The 16,443-nt window shown below is 46.5% G+C and overlaps 1 protein-coding gene across 10 annotated transcripts in view; it reads left to right on the forward strand.

Moving 5' to 3' along the window:
• Nucleotides 1-16,285, forward strand: part of MYO5A (myosin VA) — a 208,685-nt gene extending 192,400 nt beyond the window's left edge. For 5 of the 10 annotated variants that reach the window (XM_029070243.2, XM_039912918.1, XM_039912919.1 and 2 more), the window contains 7 exons: nucleotides 463-617; nucleotides 3,547-3,636; nucleotides 6,431-6,581; nucleotides 8,047-8,329; nucleotides 11,132-11,306; nucleotides 12,041-12,121; nucleotides 12,393-16,285. In XM_029070243.2, the coding sequence (XP_028926076.1) occupies nucleotides 463-617; nucleotides 3,547-3,636; nucleotides 6,431-6,581; nucleotides 8,047-8,329; nucleotides 11,132-11,306; nucleotides 12,041-12,121; nucleotides 12,393-12,545 (1,088 nt within the window). In that variant the 3' untranslated portion in view covers nucleotides 12,546-16,285. The remainder of the gene's footprint in view (nucleotides 1-462; nucleotides 618-3,546; nucleotides 3,637-6,430; nucleotides 6,582-8,046; nucleotides 8,330-11,131; nucleotides 11,307-12,040; nucleotides 12,122-12,392) is intronic. The other 5 variants (XM_039912917.1, XM_039912920.1, XM_039912922.1 and 2 more) reach the window with 1 other exon arrangement.
• Nucleotides 16,286-16,443: the final 158 nt, after the last annotated feature.

Consider the following 16,443-nt stretch of genomic DNA (forward strand, 5'->3'; position numbering starts at 1 on the left):
ATGATACCTCACTTTGTCCTCTTCAACAAACTTTGTAAGATCTCTTTAAGAAGATAAGAAATTGGTACTGAATCTAACCAGATGTGCATCCAGCCCAGTTTTCTGCCTCCAGTTGGCAACACAGGAGGCATGGTGGAATTAAGTGGTGGTTGCTCTGATGATTTTGTTTTTGAGGTCAATTTTGGTGTTGATTTTGAGGTTGCTGTCATCATCCATCTCATGAATATGGATGCGTCTTCTGGAATGTGTAACCAACCTTTCCATCTACAAACTGATTATAGACCGATCATTCAGTTATCAAGCTAACCCTTTGGGCCTTTTACCATTCCGAACTTTTCCGTCGCCACTACTAACTCTCCCGTAATCCTTCATTATAGACCACTTCCAAGAGACATCAGGTGCCCCACTCACTCTATCTCATGAGGCTTTGACCACTCTGTGTCACCATTCATTTGTTTCCAGATCTGAAACCACGCGGCGTGGCAGTGAATCTGATCCCTGGGTTGCCGGCATATATTTTATTTATGTGTGTCCGGCACGCTGACTACCTGAATGATGATCAGAAGGTGCGGTCGTTGTTGACCTCGACGATTAACAGCATCAAAAAAGTACTGAAGGTCAGTTGGGGTGTCTGACTCTCGAAGCCACTTCATAAGAAATGTTAATGATAGTAAGGGCGGCACTGAGGATGCAGTTTTCTTGGTTTTTGAAATAGAGACTTCCACAGAACTGGCAGCAGCTTACTGGCTAAAGACAGTTTCCAAGCAGTGGTTAATAGGATTAATAGGTTAATGGCCGAGCACTGTTCTAAGCACTTAAAGATAGGTCCGTAAGTGTTGTGGGGCTGTGCGTGGAGCAAATGTCAAATGCCCAAAGGTCACAGATCCGATGTGGAAGGGAGAGGGGACCAGGGAAAAGAGCCATTAATCGGGGAAGGCCTCTTGGAGGAGATGTGACTTTAATAATGCTTTGAAGGTGGGGAGAGAGGTAGTCTGGCGTATATGGAGGGGGAAGAAATTCCAAGCTAGCAGAAGGATGTGGGAAAGGGGTCGGTGGTGAGATAAACGAGATCGGGGACAGTGAGTAAGCTAGCGCTGGAGGAGCGGAGTGTGTGGGCTGGACTGTAGTAGATCAGTAAGGCGAGCTAGGATGTCTGCTTGGGACGTCTACTTGGTCGTCCTGCCGACATCTCAAACTTAACACGTCCAAACCAGAACTCCTCATTTTTCCAACAAACCCTGTCCTCCCCAACTTTCCCATCACTGTAGGCAGCACCACCATCCTCCCTGTCTCACAAGCCCGTAATCTCGGCATCATCCTCAATTCATCTCAACCCACATATTTAACCTGTCACCAGATCCCGTCGGTTGTACCTTCACAACATCGCTAAAAACCACTCTTTTCTCTCCACCAAACTCCTCCCACGTTATTCCAAGCACTTACCCTGTCCCAACTTGTTTACTACATCAACCTCCTTTCTGGTCTCCTGGCATCCCATGTCTCCCCACTCTAGTCCGTACTTAACTCTGCTCCCTGGATGATTTTTCTAAAGAGCCGTTCAGTCCATGTTTCCCCACTCCTCAGGAACCTCCAGTGATTGCCCATCCACCTCCGCATCAATCAGAAACTTCCTACCCTTGTATTTAAAGTAATAATAACAATAATAATAATAATACTGGTATTTGTTAGACAGTGCTCTGCACACAGTAAGCGCTCAATGAATATGATGGAAGAAATGAATAGGGCAGATATAACCAAATAATAATAATAATGTTGGTATTTGTTAAGCGCTTACTATGTGCAGAGCACTGTTCTAAGCGCTGGGGGAGATACAGGGTAATCAGGTTGTCCCACGTGAGGCTCAAATTTAATCCCCATTTTACAGATGAGGTAACTGAGGCACAGAGAAGTTGAGTGACTTGCCCAAAGTCACACAGCTGAAAAGTGGCGGAGCCGAGATTAGAACCCATGACCTTCTGACTCCCAGCCCCTTGCTCTATCCACTAGGCTGCTTCTCTGAAGTACTCAATCACCCTGCCCCCTCTTATCTTGCCTCGCTGCTTTCCTGGTACAACCCAGCATGTTCACTTTACTCCTCTAACAACAACATACTCACTGTACCTCCATCTCATCTATCTCACCACCGACCCCTCATCTATGTTCTGCTTCTGTCCTGGTACTCCCTCCCCCTTTTTCAAATCATGTCTCCTCCAACAAGCCTTCCCCGAGTAAACCCTCATTTCCCCTACCTAGTCTCCCTTCTGCATCACCTTTGTACTTGGATATTTACCCTTCATTCACCCCACCCTCACCCCACAGCACTCAAGTACGTATCCATAATTTTTTTTAACGTCTTTTTCTCCCTACGAAATATAAGCTTCTTGTGGACAGGGAACACGTCTACCAATTCTGTTATATTGTGCTCTCCCAAGCACTTAGAGTACTCTGCACATAGTAGGCGCCCAATAAATACAATTGACGAGTGCACTGCTTCCAAGAAAGAAGTGGCTCTTTGCAAGCAAATGCTTAGTGAAGAGTGAGAGAAAAGGAGGTGAAAGAGAAAAAGTACCAGGCGCTGCCAACGTTAACTGTGAGACACTCTGTCCTCTAGACTGTAAGCTTGTCCTTTAGTGTGTAAGCTCATTTTGGGCAGGAAATGGGCCTACTAATTCCACTGTATTGCACTCTTCCAGATGCCTCGTGTAGTGCTCTGCACATAGTAAGCGCTCAGTAAATACCATTGATTGGTAATAAGGGATAGGCTTTTTGTGGGTACAGTATGACTGGGGTTGGGGTCCCATTTTGGCACTTTTGGTCACAGGTGCATTCATAGGAAAATTTCACTGTCAGTAGTGTCTTCGTCAAATGCAAAAGGCAACTATTTCAGGCTCCTCACTTGTCTTCAGCCTGCATACCCTTCCCTCTCCATTCCATTCTTCATCCCACCGACTGAATCATTTTTCTAAAACATCCCGCTCACGCCTCCTCACTACACAAAAACCTAAAGTGGGTGCCTGTTCTTCTCTGTATCAAGCAGAAACTCCTCACCATTGGCTTTAAGGCACTCTATCAGCTCTCTCCCTCCAACTTATCCAGCTCTCTCTCCCACTACACTCCAGCTCACATTCTTTCCCCTTTCAAACTAATCTTGTTCTCATTGTTCCACCGGTGAGATTGATCCAGACCTGAGCATTGCTTATAAGCCTAGCTTCTGCAGGCTTTTTTCTTCGAGCTATTCCCGGTATGCTTATCATTAAATAAAGCTCTTCATGAAACGGAAGAGAGCCGAGATCAATACACAGCCTTAAGTAAAAGTTTAAAAAAAATGGTGGCCAGCTACAGTATTAGCCAACAGGTGAAATCAGAATGGAAATTTTATCTCCTGGAACCCAGGAGAATCGTCACATGAAAATAATTGTACTAATAGCATAATTACCTCCCCAAAATGGGTTTGGTTGAATTTATTCTTGATTTCTGTTTTTTTGTTGGTTTCAATATGCTGTTTTTCTAAAAGGAAATAAAACGTAAGCATATTTTCTGTTTCAGAAAAGAGGCGACGATTTTGAAACTGTCTCCTTTTGGCTCTCAAACACCTGCCGATTTTTGCACTGTTTGAAGCAGTACAGTGGAGAAGAGGTGAGTGATTATTTTCACCCCACTAAAAGATAGGCACACTGGGCATTTCCTTATCTTTCATTTAAAAATAAAAATAGATGAAAAACTTTACCCACTCAGGACCAGGATCAGGGATGGTCAGATACAGTTGTGTTTTTCCCTTAAGGGGAGTCCTCAGAGGGCTGGCCATGACTTACCCATGACACGGTTCCTACCCTCTTGGAGTTCACACTTTACAGATGACCTAACGCAAATGAACTTAGGCTCAGTCAAGTCACAGCATTTCCACAATTGTCCGGTTGAAAGCAGGTACTCCGTGAAGCAATTAAGGAAAACTTTTGATCATGTAATTCATCTGTAAAGGATGTCAGTACCTTAAGGAAGGCCAGAATTTTCCTCAAAAATATTTGCCCAGTGAGTAGAGAGATGAGTAAGGAATTGTGGGAATTATCCAGTTAACTGGATATTTGTATCATAGTTATTTGGAATACAATTTGAAAAAATTTGCAGGAAGTGAGGAGTCAGGGATATATATGGGAGGGAAGGAATAGTCAGGAAAGTTTTACAAAAATAGCAAAGAGTCATCCTTGCACAAACTTTGCCTGAAATACCAGTTTTGGAATAAGCAGATATGTCAGTCTGGACCACTCTGAACTGACTTTTCTACTCTGGGCAAGATGCAAGATGGCAGAGTTGCAGTTAATTAAGAGAGCTGGACCCAGTCTTTTTGGAAAATGCTTTCTCATGGAATAACAATGATCACAGAGAAAGAGACTCAAAAAAATAAGTCTCCTGTGGATGCTCACAAACACACACACAAGCAAGAGGTTCCAGTTTTTGTGCCTTGGATCAATCCAACAGACCGGCTAGCTACCCGCTGGTTGAAACTCATGAATGGTTCCCTTTGCCCATATGGACTAAGGGATTGATAGATAGCAGTGTCCTCTCTCCGCTCCCAGGAAAGTGGATGGCCAAAAGGAGTCAAGGAAGGGAGTGGTGTGGTATAGGGAATTTCTTGGAAGTTTTATTTTCCCACCAGAAGAGATGATGACTCTGTGCCCCGGTTTTGTAAGTGCTTTTCATACAATAAGGATTTCCTCTCAAAGCTCATCTTAAAAATGAGCAGGACCCTTCAAATGAAATGCTGATGTTGCTAAGATCAAGCACGGTGACATGAACCAATATGATCATGAATAACAGCAAGATGGTCTTCCTCTTGGACTCAGCACTGAGTCCAGTTCTCAGCATCACCACTCAAGGAAAATGTAGTGTTGGAGAGGGTCTCCAAGAGTCCCAGGAACGATTAAAGGGCTAGGTCATAGGACCCCCCCCTCAAGAAGAGGCTAAAGAAAGTGGGATCGTTTAGTCAGAAGAAGAGAGAGCTGGCGGGTGACTTAATGGTTTCTGAAAATGTGGAGAGCTTTTACACAGAAAATAACAACCATCTGTTCACTTTGCCTCATGAGGATAGATCATGAAGAAATAGGCCACACTGCAGCTTAAGGATTTGGATAGACATTTTGGATTTCCTGGGGTGGGTGGCTGACCCAAGAGGACATGCAATTCCCTTCTCTGGAGGTCTGTAAAATATAAACTTTTCTAGGTTGGTTTATATCTGGGCAGGAGTCGAAGTCACGTGGAACAATCCAGACAGGGTCACCGGTCCGGCCTGAATTTGTTCACAGGGGACGCTTTTTATTTGTTCTGCTCCATGGCACTGTGGTGGCTAGGTTGCCCCTCTCCCAACGTATGTGCCGAGTGGACTTGGCCCCTAAGCGGTACCAGCCACGACGCAGGCTCTGGGCTGCAGTGGGCCAGGTGGCCACAGTAACGCTGGAAGTCTCTGTAGCGAGCTAGCATGCTCCTAGGTGGGTGCCGCGAGTGTGATGATGGGGGAAAGCCGGTCCACACTCCTGCTTCTCCCCAGGACCCAGCCGCCCCTCCCATCACAGAGACCCACGGTGTTCCCCTCATCCTGCAAGATGAGCTGGAGTCTCACCACCTCGATTTGAGAAGTCCCCTCACCCACCACCGCTCCACAATGCCTGGTCTTATCCGAATAGCTCCCAGTCCCTCCCTCTCTCTACTGTGAGACCAGTCCATTTTTTTTACTTTCGGCCCCTTGCCTGCACCTGCCATGAGGGTGAATTCAGTGGTCTTTTGGGCACTGTAATCTCTGCCTTTTCATGTCAGCATCTGCTCGTCTTATGCTATCGAGTCGCCTCCGACCCGTAGCGACACCATGGACGCATCTCTCCCAGAACGCCCCACCTCCACCTGCCAGTGTTCTCGTAGTGTATCCATAGAGTTTTCTTAGTAAAAATACAGAAGTGGTTTACCGTTACCTTCTTACACGCAGTCAACTTGAGTCTCCGCCCTTGACTCTCTCCGTGCTGCTGCTGCCCAGCACAGGGGAGTTTTGACTACTTATTCTTTTCTTATTCTTTACTTATTCACGTATTCTTTTCCACAGATGTGTGGGCTCTAACCAGCACTGCTAACAATGGTAAAGCAAAAATGATAAAGTTAAAATGTTTACCCATCTCATGACAGAGAAAAATCGCCTTTCAAGCCCTGAGTAATTTTTAAAGATAAGCTAGTTAAATTTGCATAATTTAGTCTGCACTGTTAACCCAAACATATTATTTCCAGGTGGGAAAGGCCCATCAGGTGTGTCTTGGTTCCCTGGTTTCATAATCTGTCTTCCAAGTTTTAGGATTTTCTGTGAGGAACAGGATGATGTTAGAGGTCATTATTAACGGGGGAAAGAAGTCAACTTTGCCTCTTACGTGCTCCCCTTGCTTTCTGCATTTAGGGATTTATGAAGCACAACACGTCTCGCCAGAATGAACACTGCCTCACCAATTTCGACCTGGCTGAGTACCGGCAGGTGTTAAGTGACTTGGCCATTCAGATCTACCAGCAGCTTGTGCGAGTGTTAGAAAATATCCTACAGCCGATGATTGGTAAGGCTCAACCAAGGACAGTGTGGGGACAGTAAAAAGAACGAGGCAGAAAACAAGAGTGATCTTAACCTGGCATTATCTGGGGAGACCAGCCTTCCATTAAGCATTCATTTATAAGTATTGGTATCGAATTAATCCATCGGTGGAATTTATTGAGTGCTTACTGTGTGCAGGGGACTCTATAATGCACTTGAGAGGGTACGATACAACAGAGTTGGTAGACATATTCCCTGCCCACAGCAAGATTACAGTCTAGAGATTAACTGATTAGCTCCTGACCCTCCCCATAATGGTTTCCCGGCTGCTACCGGAGAAACTTATCGCTTTTTCCCATTATTAGAAACGAGGGCTAGACTGGGCTCTCCGTGAAGCAGCAGCTCACTCAGTCTCCTGGGCCTGCAAGGACAGAAACTTTTTGTAGAATTTAGCTTTGTCGTGACAAACTCAGCTGTCCTATTCCGCAGTCAATTAGTGGTGTTTAGAGAGCACTTGCTGAAGGTTAAGCACTGTACCGAGAGCTTGCGAGTGTATTCAGGAAGCACCGTGGCCTAACGGATAGAGCACAGGCATGAAAGTCAGAAGGACTTGGGTTCTAATCCTGGCTCTTTCACTTGTCTTCCGTGTGACCCTGGGAAAGTCACTCAACTTCTCTGGGTCTCAGTTACCTCAACTGTAAAATGGGGATTAAGCCTGTGAGCCTCATGAGGGACAAGTACTGTGTCCAACCTGATCAACTTGTAACCTACCCCAGTGCTTAGTACATCCCCTGACACATCGTATATCCTGAACAAATACCGTTGAAAGAAAGAACGAGAAGCGAGACCCAGGTTCCTTGCGGTGGAGTCACTGTGAATTTCTAGTACGTAGATCAGGCGCTCCAGGTAACCTCACGCTGAAGGGGAAGATCCTGGAAGCCCTGGAAGATGAGAAGGCTGAGGGAGGAGGGATGAAGAGGAAATCTTGACCTTTCTTGTGAGGCCCTCCTCATTCTGCAGTTCATGATAAAGTTATTGTAAAACCTGAGGTGTTGGTTTATTGCCTGTGGAATAGGACAGCTGAGTTTTTACGTGCTGAGAAGCAGCGTGGCTTAGTGGAAAGAGCCTGGGCTCAGGAGTCAGAGGTCATAGGTTCTAATCCCAGCTCTGCCACTTATCTGCTGTGTGACCTTGGGCAAGTCACTTAACTTCTCTGTGCCTCAGTTCCCTCATTTGTAAAATGGGGATTAAGACTGTGAGCCCCATATGGGACAACCTGATTACTTTGTATCTACCCCAGCACTTAGAACAGTGCTTGGCACATAATGAGCGCTCAACAAATGCCATCATTATTTATTGTTTATTTACACCTGGGCAGGATTCCCCACCTTGGGCCACTGGTCCCTGCGAGGGAAAGCGTAGGTCAAGGAGATTTCTCCTCAGTCGTGCAGCACCAACTGACTGTGCCTCTGATTTTTGTCCTAACCCAGTTTCTGGCATGTTGGAACACGAAACGATTCAGGGGGTCTCTGGAGTGAAGCCGACGGGGCTGCGGAAGAGGACCTCCAGCATTGCCGACGAAGGGACCTACACCCTGGACTCCATCCTCCGCCAGCTCAGCTCCTTCCACTCAGTCATGTGTCAGCACGGGATGGATCCCGAGCTCATCAAGCAGGTCGTCAAGCAGATGTTCTACATCGTTGGGGCCGTGACCCTGAATAACCTCCTCCTGCGTAAAGACATGTGCTCCTGGAGCAAAGGCATGCAGATCAGGTGAGGCAGCGGGCCAAAGCCTTCTCCAGATTCCACCCCCCCCCCCCCCCCCCCCCGGCAGGTGGCTGGCAGGCTGCTTTAGGGTACTTCACCTGCTTTTTCCCATTATTAAATAATGGGAAATAAAGGGAGATGGGGAGATGTGCCGGTGGTGTGCAGTTTCAGAAGGAACCCTGGAATTCGATGTTAAGTGCATTGACAATTCCAAAGGAATGACATCGAGATTTAATTAGCCAGCGGATGTCGTTTACCTTTCCTTGGTTTTTCAAAGTGTCACTGATTACAGCTCCTCGCCGCAAGCCCTAGCCGGAAAGCGATCCTCCAAGATCCCAGGGGAAAATCTCTGCTCATCTAGGAAGCTCATTATTTTGAGATCAGGCAGGGGATGGGGAGGTGTTAATTAAAATTGGAGTGAGCTGCCTGTTTTCTTCCGGTTTGAAATGTGAAAACGCATAGTGCCCAGTGAGTGACTAAAATACCTATTAAACCTATTGACTTTTCAAAATTTTATCATTCCAGTCAATCAATGGCATTTATTGAGCCCTTACTGCTAGCAGAGCACTGTACTAGGTGCTTGGGAATAGAGTAAAGCTGGTAGACACAATCCCAGCCTTTAAGGATCTTACAATCTAATGGGAGAAACAACCATTAAAAATAATCAGGGGAAGTGGCAGAGTACAAGGATATCAGTCATATTTATTGGGCGCTTACTATATGCAGAGCACTATACTAAGAGCTTGGGAAGAGTACAGTATAACAGAGTTGGTAGACACGTTTCCCGTCTAGTGCGAGCTTGTGGTGTAGAAGGGTTACGTACATAAATTCAGTGGAGGTGGGATAAATATCAAAGCGCTTAAGACGCACAGAGCAAAGTGCATAGGCGACACAGAGGGGAGGATGTCTAAGATGGGAAGATAAGAGGTTCGTCAAGAAAGTCTTCTTTTTCTTATGGTATTTGTTAAGTGCTTTCTATGGGTCAATCACTGCTCTAAGCACTAGGGTACATGCAAGTTAATTAGGTTGGTGGCCGCCTAAGTCTCACAATCTAAGTAGGAGGGAGAACAGGAGAACTGAGGCATAGAAAAGTTAAGTGACTTGCCCAGGGTCACACGGCAAGCATTTGGCAGAGCCACGATTAGAACCCAGGTCCTCTAACTCCCAGGCCCGTGCTCTTTCCACCAGACCTTGCTGCTTCCTGGAGAAGATGTGGTTTTAGTGAGACTTGAGGATGGGGCGAGTGGTAGTCTGTCAGATATGAAAAGGTAGGGAGTTTGAAGCCAGAGAGAAGACTGGGGTTTGGCGGTTGGTGGCAAAAGAAATGAGATTGATTTTCAATGAGTAGATTGGCAATGGAGAAGTGAAGTGGGCGGGCTCGGTTGGAGTAGGAAATGAGGGAGGTTAAACCCGATGATGAATGGACAACCATTGGATGTTTTGGAGGAATGGGATGATGTATACAGAACATTTTGATAGAAAAGTGATCCAAAAGGCAGAACAAAATATGGACTCTGCGCTCATTAGATCTGTCTCTTCTCCAGCCCGCCCCATAACCTGATTTTAATACCTTAGTACTAATTTTTCTAATTTATGATTCCATATGAGGGGTGAGTCAGTCACATTATCAGAATGCCTTTTCTGGGTCTGATGTCCAAATCCAGGTATTTATGCCTTTATCTTAATGTTAGTTGTGGGAGTTCATTACAGTGTACTCTTGGAGTTTTAAATGACTTGACAGTTAATGAATTGCATCTCTGTCCATTTGTTATCAACACATCGCTCTGCACTCACCTCTTCCCAGTGGCTGTTTGGATGGTTTATTAGACATTTGCTCCTCTCCTCTCACTCCAGTCTACTCACTGGATCTCATTCTCATTTAGCTCATCACCGACTCCTTACCCACACCCTGTCCCCAGCCTGGAACTCTTCATATATGACAGGCCACCACTGTCCCACCTTTCAAGCCTCAATGAGGTCACATCTCCTCCAAGATGCTCTCCCTGACTAAGCCTAATTTTTCCTGCGTTCCCTCCCTCCTCCGTTGCCTTGGATCCATCCATACCCTTTAAGCACTTGATACTCACCCCACTTTAGCAGTTATATTCATATTCATAATCTATTTTAATGTCTTTCCCCCCCCAACACTTGTAATTTCCTGGTCAGCAACCTTGTCTGTCAACTCTGTTATATTGTACTCTCCCAAGCATTTAGTTCAGTGGTTCGCACACAATAAGATCTCAACAAATACAGTTGATTGATTGATTGATTGATTAATCTTTGAAGTTACGGGCCGCAGTGGATTATCCATCCAGGGACTGCAGCCTACCAGGCTGTCTTCCCAGCCGGTGCAGTACTTGGGGAAGTGTGAGATTGCGGCTTTCTGAATCTTCTTTCAATTTGAAGTTAATTCTCACGGATTTTCCCATTGGGACCACTTTCATTCTGGAGAATTCCCAGGCAAGGTGATGGTCCATGGGGTAAAATCCCTGGGAATTCCTTTTGAATTTAAAAATACACAATGGAAAACCACGGTGGCCTCCCCAGCCCTCCAACGGCTCCCCAGCCCACCTTCACCACCATCCAGAGATGACCATTCAGGCCGGGATTAGTTATATATTTTACGAGACTGCTTAGAATGCAGACTGTTCAAGGCCATCCAAACAATCAAGAGTGTGGGAGAGATGTTCAACTCTGGGCCTGCAGCCTCCTATGCACTATGGGGAAGGTTGGCCACCCACTGGGAAGCCGCTTCCAAATCCCTAGCCCTGGGAATCACGGTTGCGTTGACTTGCTTTTTTTTCCCAGGTACAACGTCAGCCAGCTGGAAGAGTGGCTCCGGGACAAGAATCTGATGAACAGCGGAGCCAAGGAAACTTTGGAGCCCCTCATTCAGGCCGCCCAGCTGCTGCAGGTGAAGAAGAAGACAGATGAAGACGCAGAAGCCATCTGCTCGATGTGTAATGCTCTAACCACGGCACAGGTAAAAGAGCAGCCTTGAGAACCTGAAGGACAGGTCCGTGATCTTTATGTCCCTCCCTCTAGCTCCAGGCAGGCCGCCTGTAATCCCTTCAGACAGGTGGATGGCTGTCCTTAAAAAAATCTCCAGAAAAAGAAATATGATAACAATCTTTGAGCACTTCAGAATATTTACTATTAGGGAGGAGCAAAAATGGTATTTAAGAGCTTATTATGTGCCAAGCACAGTTCTAAGATCTCGGGTAGATAACCGTATAATCAGGATGGAAACGGCCCTTGTCCCCCACGCGGCTTACAGTCTAAGTAGAAGGGAGAACAGGCATATGTTTTCTTTACTGTCCACCCCACTCAGAGAGAGTCAGTGTTTTTATTTCTAGGATAGAATTGTTTTCTTTAGTCCACAGGCGGACCTGCTTGAGCTTAAAGGGATGAATGAGACTTTAGGCAAGGATCGATCCTCTTGCTGATAATTTTCTTCGATCTGATTTTTGAGTCTGAGCAGATTAAAAGCCAAGTAGTGAAGATTAAAGCTTTCCCTGGGCAGTGCAGTGATCTGTATGCTTAAATTTCTACAAGGACATATTCGGTCTGTGGTTATTGTGTTAATTGGGAAAAGATGAACCTTTTCCATTTGTATTTTCCTAAAAGTACAAAAAAAGGCCCCCTGTTTTTTATCTAGAGTGTAGGTCAGTTTAATTGATATTAGATTGAAATCGAGAATGATTTCTCTTCCAACAGATTGTCAAAGTTTTGAACTTGTACACCCCAGTGAATGAGTTTGAAGAACGAGTCTCTGTGTCGTTTATCCGGACCATTCAGGTAAGAGGCTAAACTCCTCCCTTAAAGCCTGACGTCTGGGTTTCAGAAACTTGGGGCTGCAAGCCAGGATGTTTTCAAATGAAGACTTTGGTTGATATTTTGATTGAAGCAGTATCTTTGTCTCAAACCCAGAGAGATGAATGCCAGGGAAAATTTGACTGGGGAAAACAAGGGTCTTTCTCTTCCTCTGAATTTGCTGTTCCTATACATTTTTAGTAGAAAAAAATCTCCTCACGATCAAACACTGACCACCTATTTCTTATCTTTCTAGATGCGTTTCCGAGACAGGAAGGATTCTCCCCAGCTGCTAATGGATGCTAAGCACATCTTTCCTGTTACGTTTCCCTTTAACCCATCCTCTCTTGCGCTAGAAACCATCCAGATTCCAACCAGCCTAGGTCTGGGATTCATTGTGCGGGTCTGAACAGGAAAGCACCCAGCCTATCAGCCGTCGAACAAGAATTTTCCCGCCTGAAGCCTGAATCCATTTCCCCACAGAGCTACTGAAGCACATTTTTCAAAGAAGCAGTACCATATGTTTCCATGCCCCCCGCCCTCGCCCCTCACCCTCCATTCCCCAGGGGGAGGGGAGGTGCGGGGGAGAAAACTGTAGCTGGGTCACTGCAAATCTGCCTAAGATTCCTGTACTTCCTTGGATAGAAAGATGTGCTCCTGTAGCAATCCTTACTTTCACACTGATAGCGCACCCCGATCTTTGAGATAGCTGGAGTTCGAATACAGGCATGTGGCCAGCTGAAAAACGTGGCTTCAGCTGCCGAGAGCTGTCTTAGAGCCTTAGTCCGTATTTAAATAGTGTAAATGAATCTTAATTCCATGTGTGAGCTGCTGTCAGGGCGGGGCCAACAGGAATGAACAGGGTACTAAACGGAAGAGCGGAAAGAAAGGAAAATAATTGCCGAGGTGTAGCCCCTTAGAGAACCGTTCTGTGTTAAGCGTCAACCCGGAATGGAGAAACAGGCAATATGTAAAGTAATTTATCAAGTTGCTTCCTTACCTGTGTCACTTTGTGATCAATTAAGAGGTATTACAAGGTCTCCTGGCGTACTCAATAGCATAGATATTCATTTGATAGCACCGTAGTTTTCCCGAGCATATTAACTGCTGCTGCGTACTGTGTTCTTTTAAATGTACAACAATATTCTTCGTAGACACTACAAAAATAAGATTCTATTTATTAACTTTGTTTACAATCCAATACGATCCATTAATTTAACTGGATTATATGCAAATGTCAACAACTATCACCTATTATGGAATATGGTAACTAAGCACAAGTAGCACACTGGAAGTGACAAGATAGTTTCATTTAATGTAGCTTATTCACATGTTCAAACTTTAGGGTCAAAATGAATGCAGTCTGCTTTTGAATTGCTTTGGGATTTTGTCACATGAATTTATTTGGTATGGGGTCAAGGCCGTTGGAGTCCGCAGTTGCCCGCTAACGTCTCGGTCCCGATCGTCTCGCGGTGGATGTTTGCCGCGTTCCCGGCTTCGTTTCTTTAGGCTTTATCCCGTAATTCCTCGCAGGTGTCTAGAAGAGAAGGGGGAACATTAGCGATCTAGGTTTTCATCTCAGTTCTTTTGTAAACGTCTAAGCGTGAAGCATATTTGCTTTCCTTGTAACTACTGTATCCTCTTCTCAATCGGCACTGGATTCCGAAGGAAAGAAGGGTAGGCTAGAATAATGAGGTAGTCAGGATTTTCAGAAGATTCCGTTCATAATGTACAGGGTCGATAAAGAACAGTTTTCATCGTGCACCTCTAAGAGATTCTCCTCGACATTCTTTCTCCAATCTCTGACCGTTGAAATCCTCTTTTTGAAGTGCACAGACCCAGATTCCTGGCCTTACCTCCAAATCCCTGGCCCCGAGTCATGCGATCTGTGTTATTGCTGGCAGATGTCTTTTTGAATAGTGACATATCTTGTTGGAAAGCAGGGTGCGACACTATCGAGGAAGAGTAGAAAATCCTCCGCTTCCCGGTAACGCTCATTGGGCTCAGTTCCCCCTATTTGGAAAAACATAAACCCTCCGCTGCTGGCTTGTCCTTCCGCCGGATAGCACCTGCTTTGTCGAGACATGCGGAGTCTCGCTCCGTTCTAGCATATGGCCGTTTTGCCACACAACCCCGGACGCCTGCATTTATACACCCTTCAAAATACCGATGAGTCTAGCGCCGTTTCTTAGAAGAAAAACACTGCCTGTTCTGGTACTGGAGAGATCAAACTGCATAGCTTCGTAGTTTGCCATCTGTCGGTTAGACCGGTATTCTTTGGCCCTTCAATCTGCGGGAAGGCAAGTGAGCTTTTCCGTCACGGTGACCGCCAGAAGCGGATTCAACCAGTTTTCAATCTCCAGTGCACAGTGTTTAAATGGTGTCCGTGGGTCTGAGTTTTGCGCCGATTCAGGTACTCTATAGAAATGAGCACTGTCTCCTTTGTTTCCGTAGTCCATCTAAACCCTTTAGAGTAATTCCATTTACGGAGTAAACCAGACCCGCTCCACTCACCGAGCCAGATCTTCCTAGCGCCCAGCATACACCTGGGAAGGCAGCCAGGGATAGAAGCGGCCTGGACTCTTGCAAGCCACTGGGGCGTTTGGTGCACTGAAGTCTTTACTTACCGAATCGACCCCTGATGGTCCGAGAGCCTGCCCGGCCTTCCAAGACCCGTCGTGCCCGGAGAAGGCCGTCCCCTGCGTCCGTTTGCCTCTTTCTGATGTAGATGTTTTCATTTTGGCCCAAACACAATCATTTCTGCATCCTAGCAATCCCTCTGAGAGATAACTCAAGCTTCTTGGCCCTGGCAGCCAACTCACAGTGAAAGTAGAGCAAACCAGTGTTTCGGGTATTGGGTAGGCACTCTCTACCTTCGATTTAGACTGACCGGGTTTTACGTTTTGAAAGAGAATCCCGAACTTCGGAAGTAGACAAAATTGTTTTAAATTTTATCTCTGAATTAAAAAGAACTGGAACTACTGTATATTCTTGCTGTACATCCGAAACCGAGAAATGCTGTATTAAAATATCTGCCTAAAATATTTTTGTGTTTATTTTTAAAAATGTGTTTCCTTGTATAAAGCCTTCCCCTCCTCTCCGTAAAAAGGTTAGTTTCTTCTGTTTATGGGTCTCGTCAGTTGACTGGCATTCCTTCATTATCCCGTAAAAACCGTACGTCGCCGGACGCGTTTTGCGGGAAGACGGTATTAAGTTTAATTCTCCGTGTGTCTGTCCCAGACATCTTGGCAGAACAGTATTTCACATGCATTTTTCAGGTGCGAGATATCTAGTACCGTGTCGGCGGGTGAAACGTACTACATCGCTTTAACCCCAAATGTCAGGTTTCTGTCGAAATAACTTGCGAAGTAATGGAAATGTTTCGACTTTATTCTTTCTTCCTCTAAATTATCCGTTCACCATTTGGTCGCGGACACGTGCGTCGCGGTTTATTCGACGTACGGCCGGAGACGCGACGGACGTCACGGGACGACGGAAGGACGGGAATCCGTCGACATCCCTTTCGGGACCTAGATCTCCCGCGGGGGTGTCGCGCAAGAGTCACGTCCCCGACCTCGGGCGGATCACGTCCCGGCGGTCGGGAAACCCCGAGCCTCTTCGAGGGACGTTCTCCGGGACTTTATCCCGCCACAGACCTGGGGACTCCTGCTTTCCCACCCCTCCCCTCCTTTCGTACGGAGGTGGGATCGCGGCCGGATCCGCGGATAAGAGATGCGGCGCGGTCCGTCTCTGAAAGGATCATCCGGGCATCCCGTTCGCTACGGTGAGAGAGGGAACGCCGGTGCCGAGGAGCTGAAGAACGGTACCGTCCGACTGCGACTTTTAAATGAAACCCATCTCGGGGAATCGTTCGGGAATCGTTCGGGGAGTCTCTGTAAGATCTCCGGCCCGCCCCCCCGGAGATATGCTGACGATCCGCCCCGTGTCGATCGATAAAAGCCTCCGAAAGTAGGTAGGTATCCCCAGGTTTCGCCGCGGCGCCGAGACGGAGGCCGAGAGGAAATCGGGATGACATTTACGCCCTAAACCGTCGTAGCCGTCCGATGTTGTACTCGGTAGACGTGTGCATCGTACCCTCTTAGAGCTGTCCCAGAGAATCGTCCCAATAAAGATACAGCCGTAAATCTCTATCGTCGGTGTCCTCTCCGTAGGCCGGGGAGGATTTTCCCAACGTCGGGGTGCCCAGAGGTAGGGTTCGGGTTCTCCCCGGCCGGGCCCGAGGGGGCGGGGGCCCATGCTCTTCCTCCTCCTCCCTCTTCCTCCTCCTCCTCCTCCTCCCTTCGCCC

The sequence above is a fragment of the Ornithorhynchus anatinus genome, chromosome 8 (genome assembly GCF_004115215.2).
Source record: "Ornithorhynchus anatinus isolate Pmale09 chromosome 8, mOrnAna1.pri.v4, whole genome shotgun sequence".
NCBI classification, from domain to species: Eukaryota; Metazoa; Chordata; class Mammalia; order Monotremata; family Ornithorhynchidae; genus Ornithorhynchus; species Ornithorhynchus anatinus.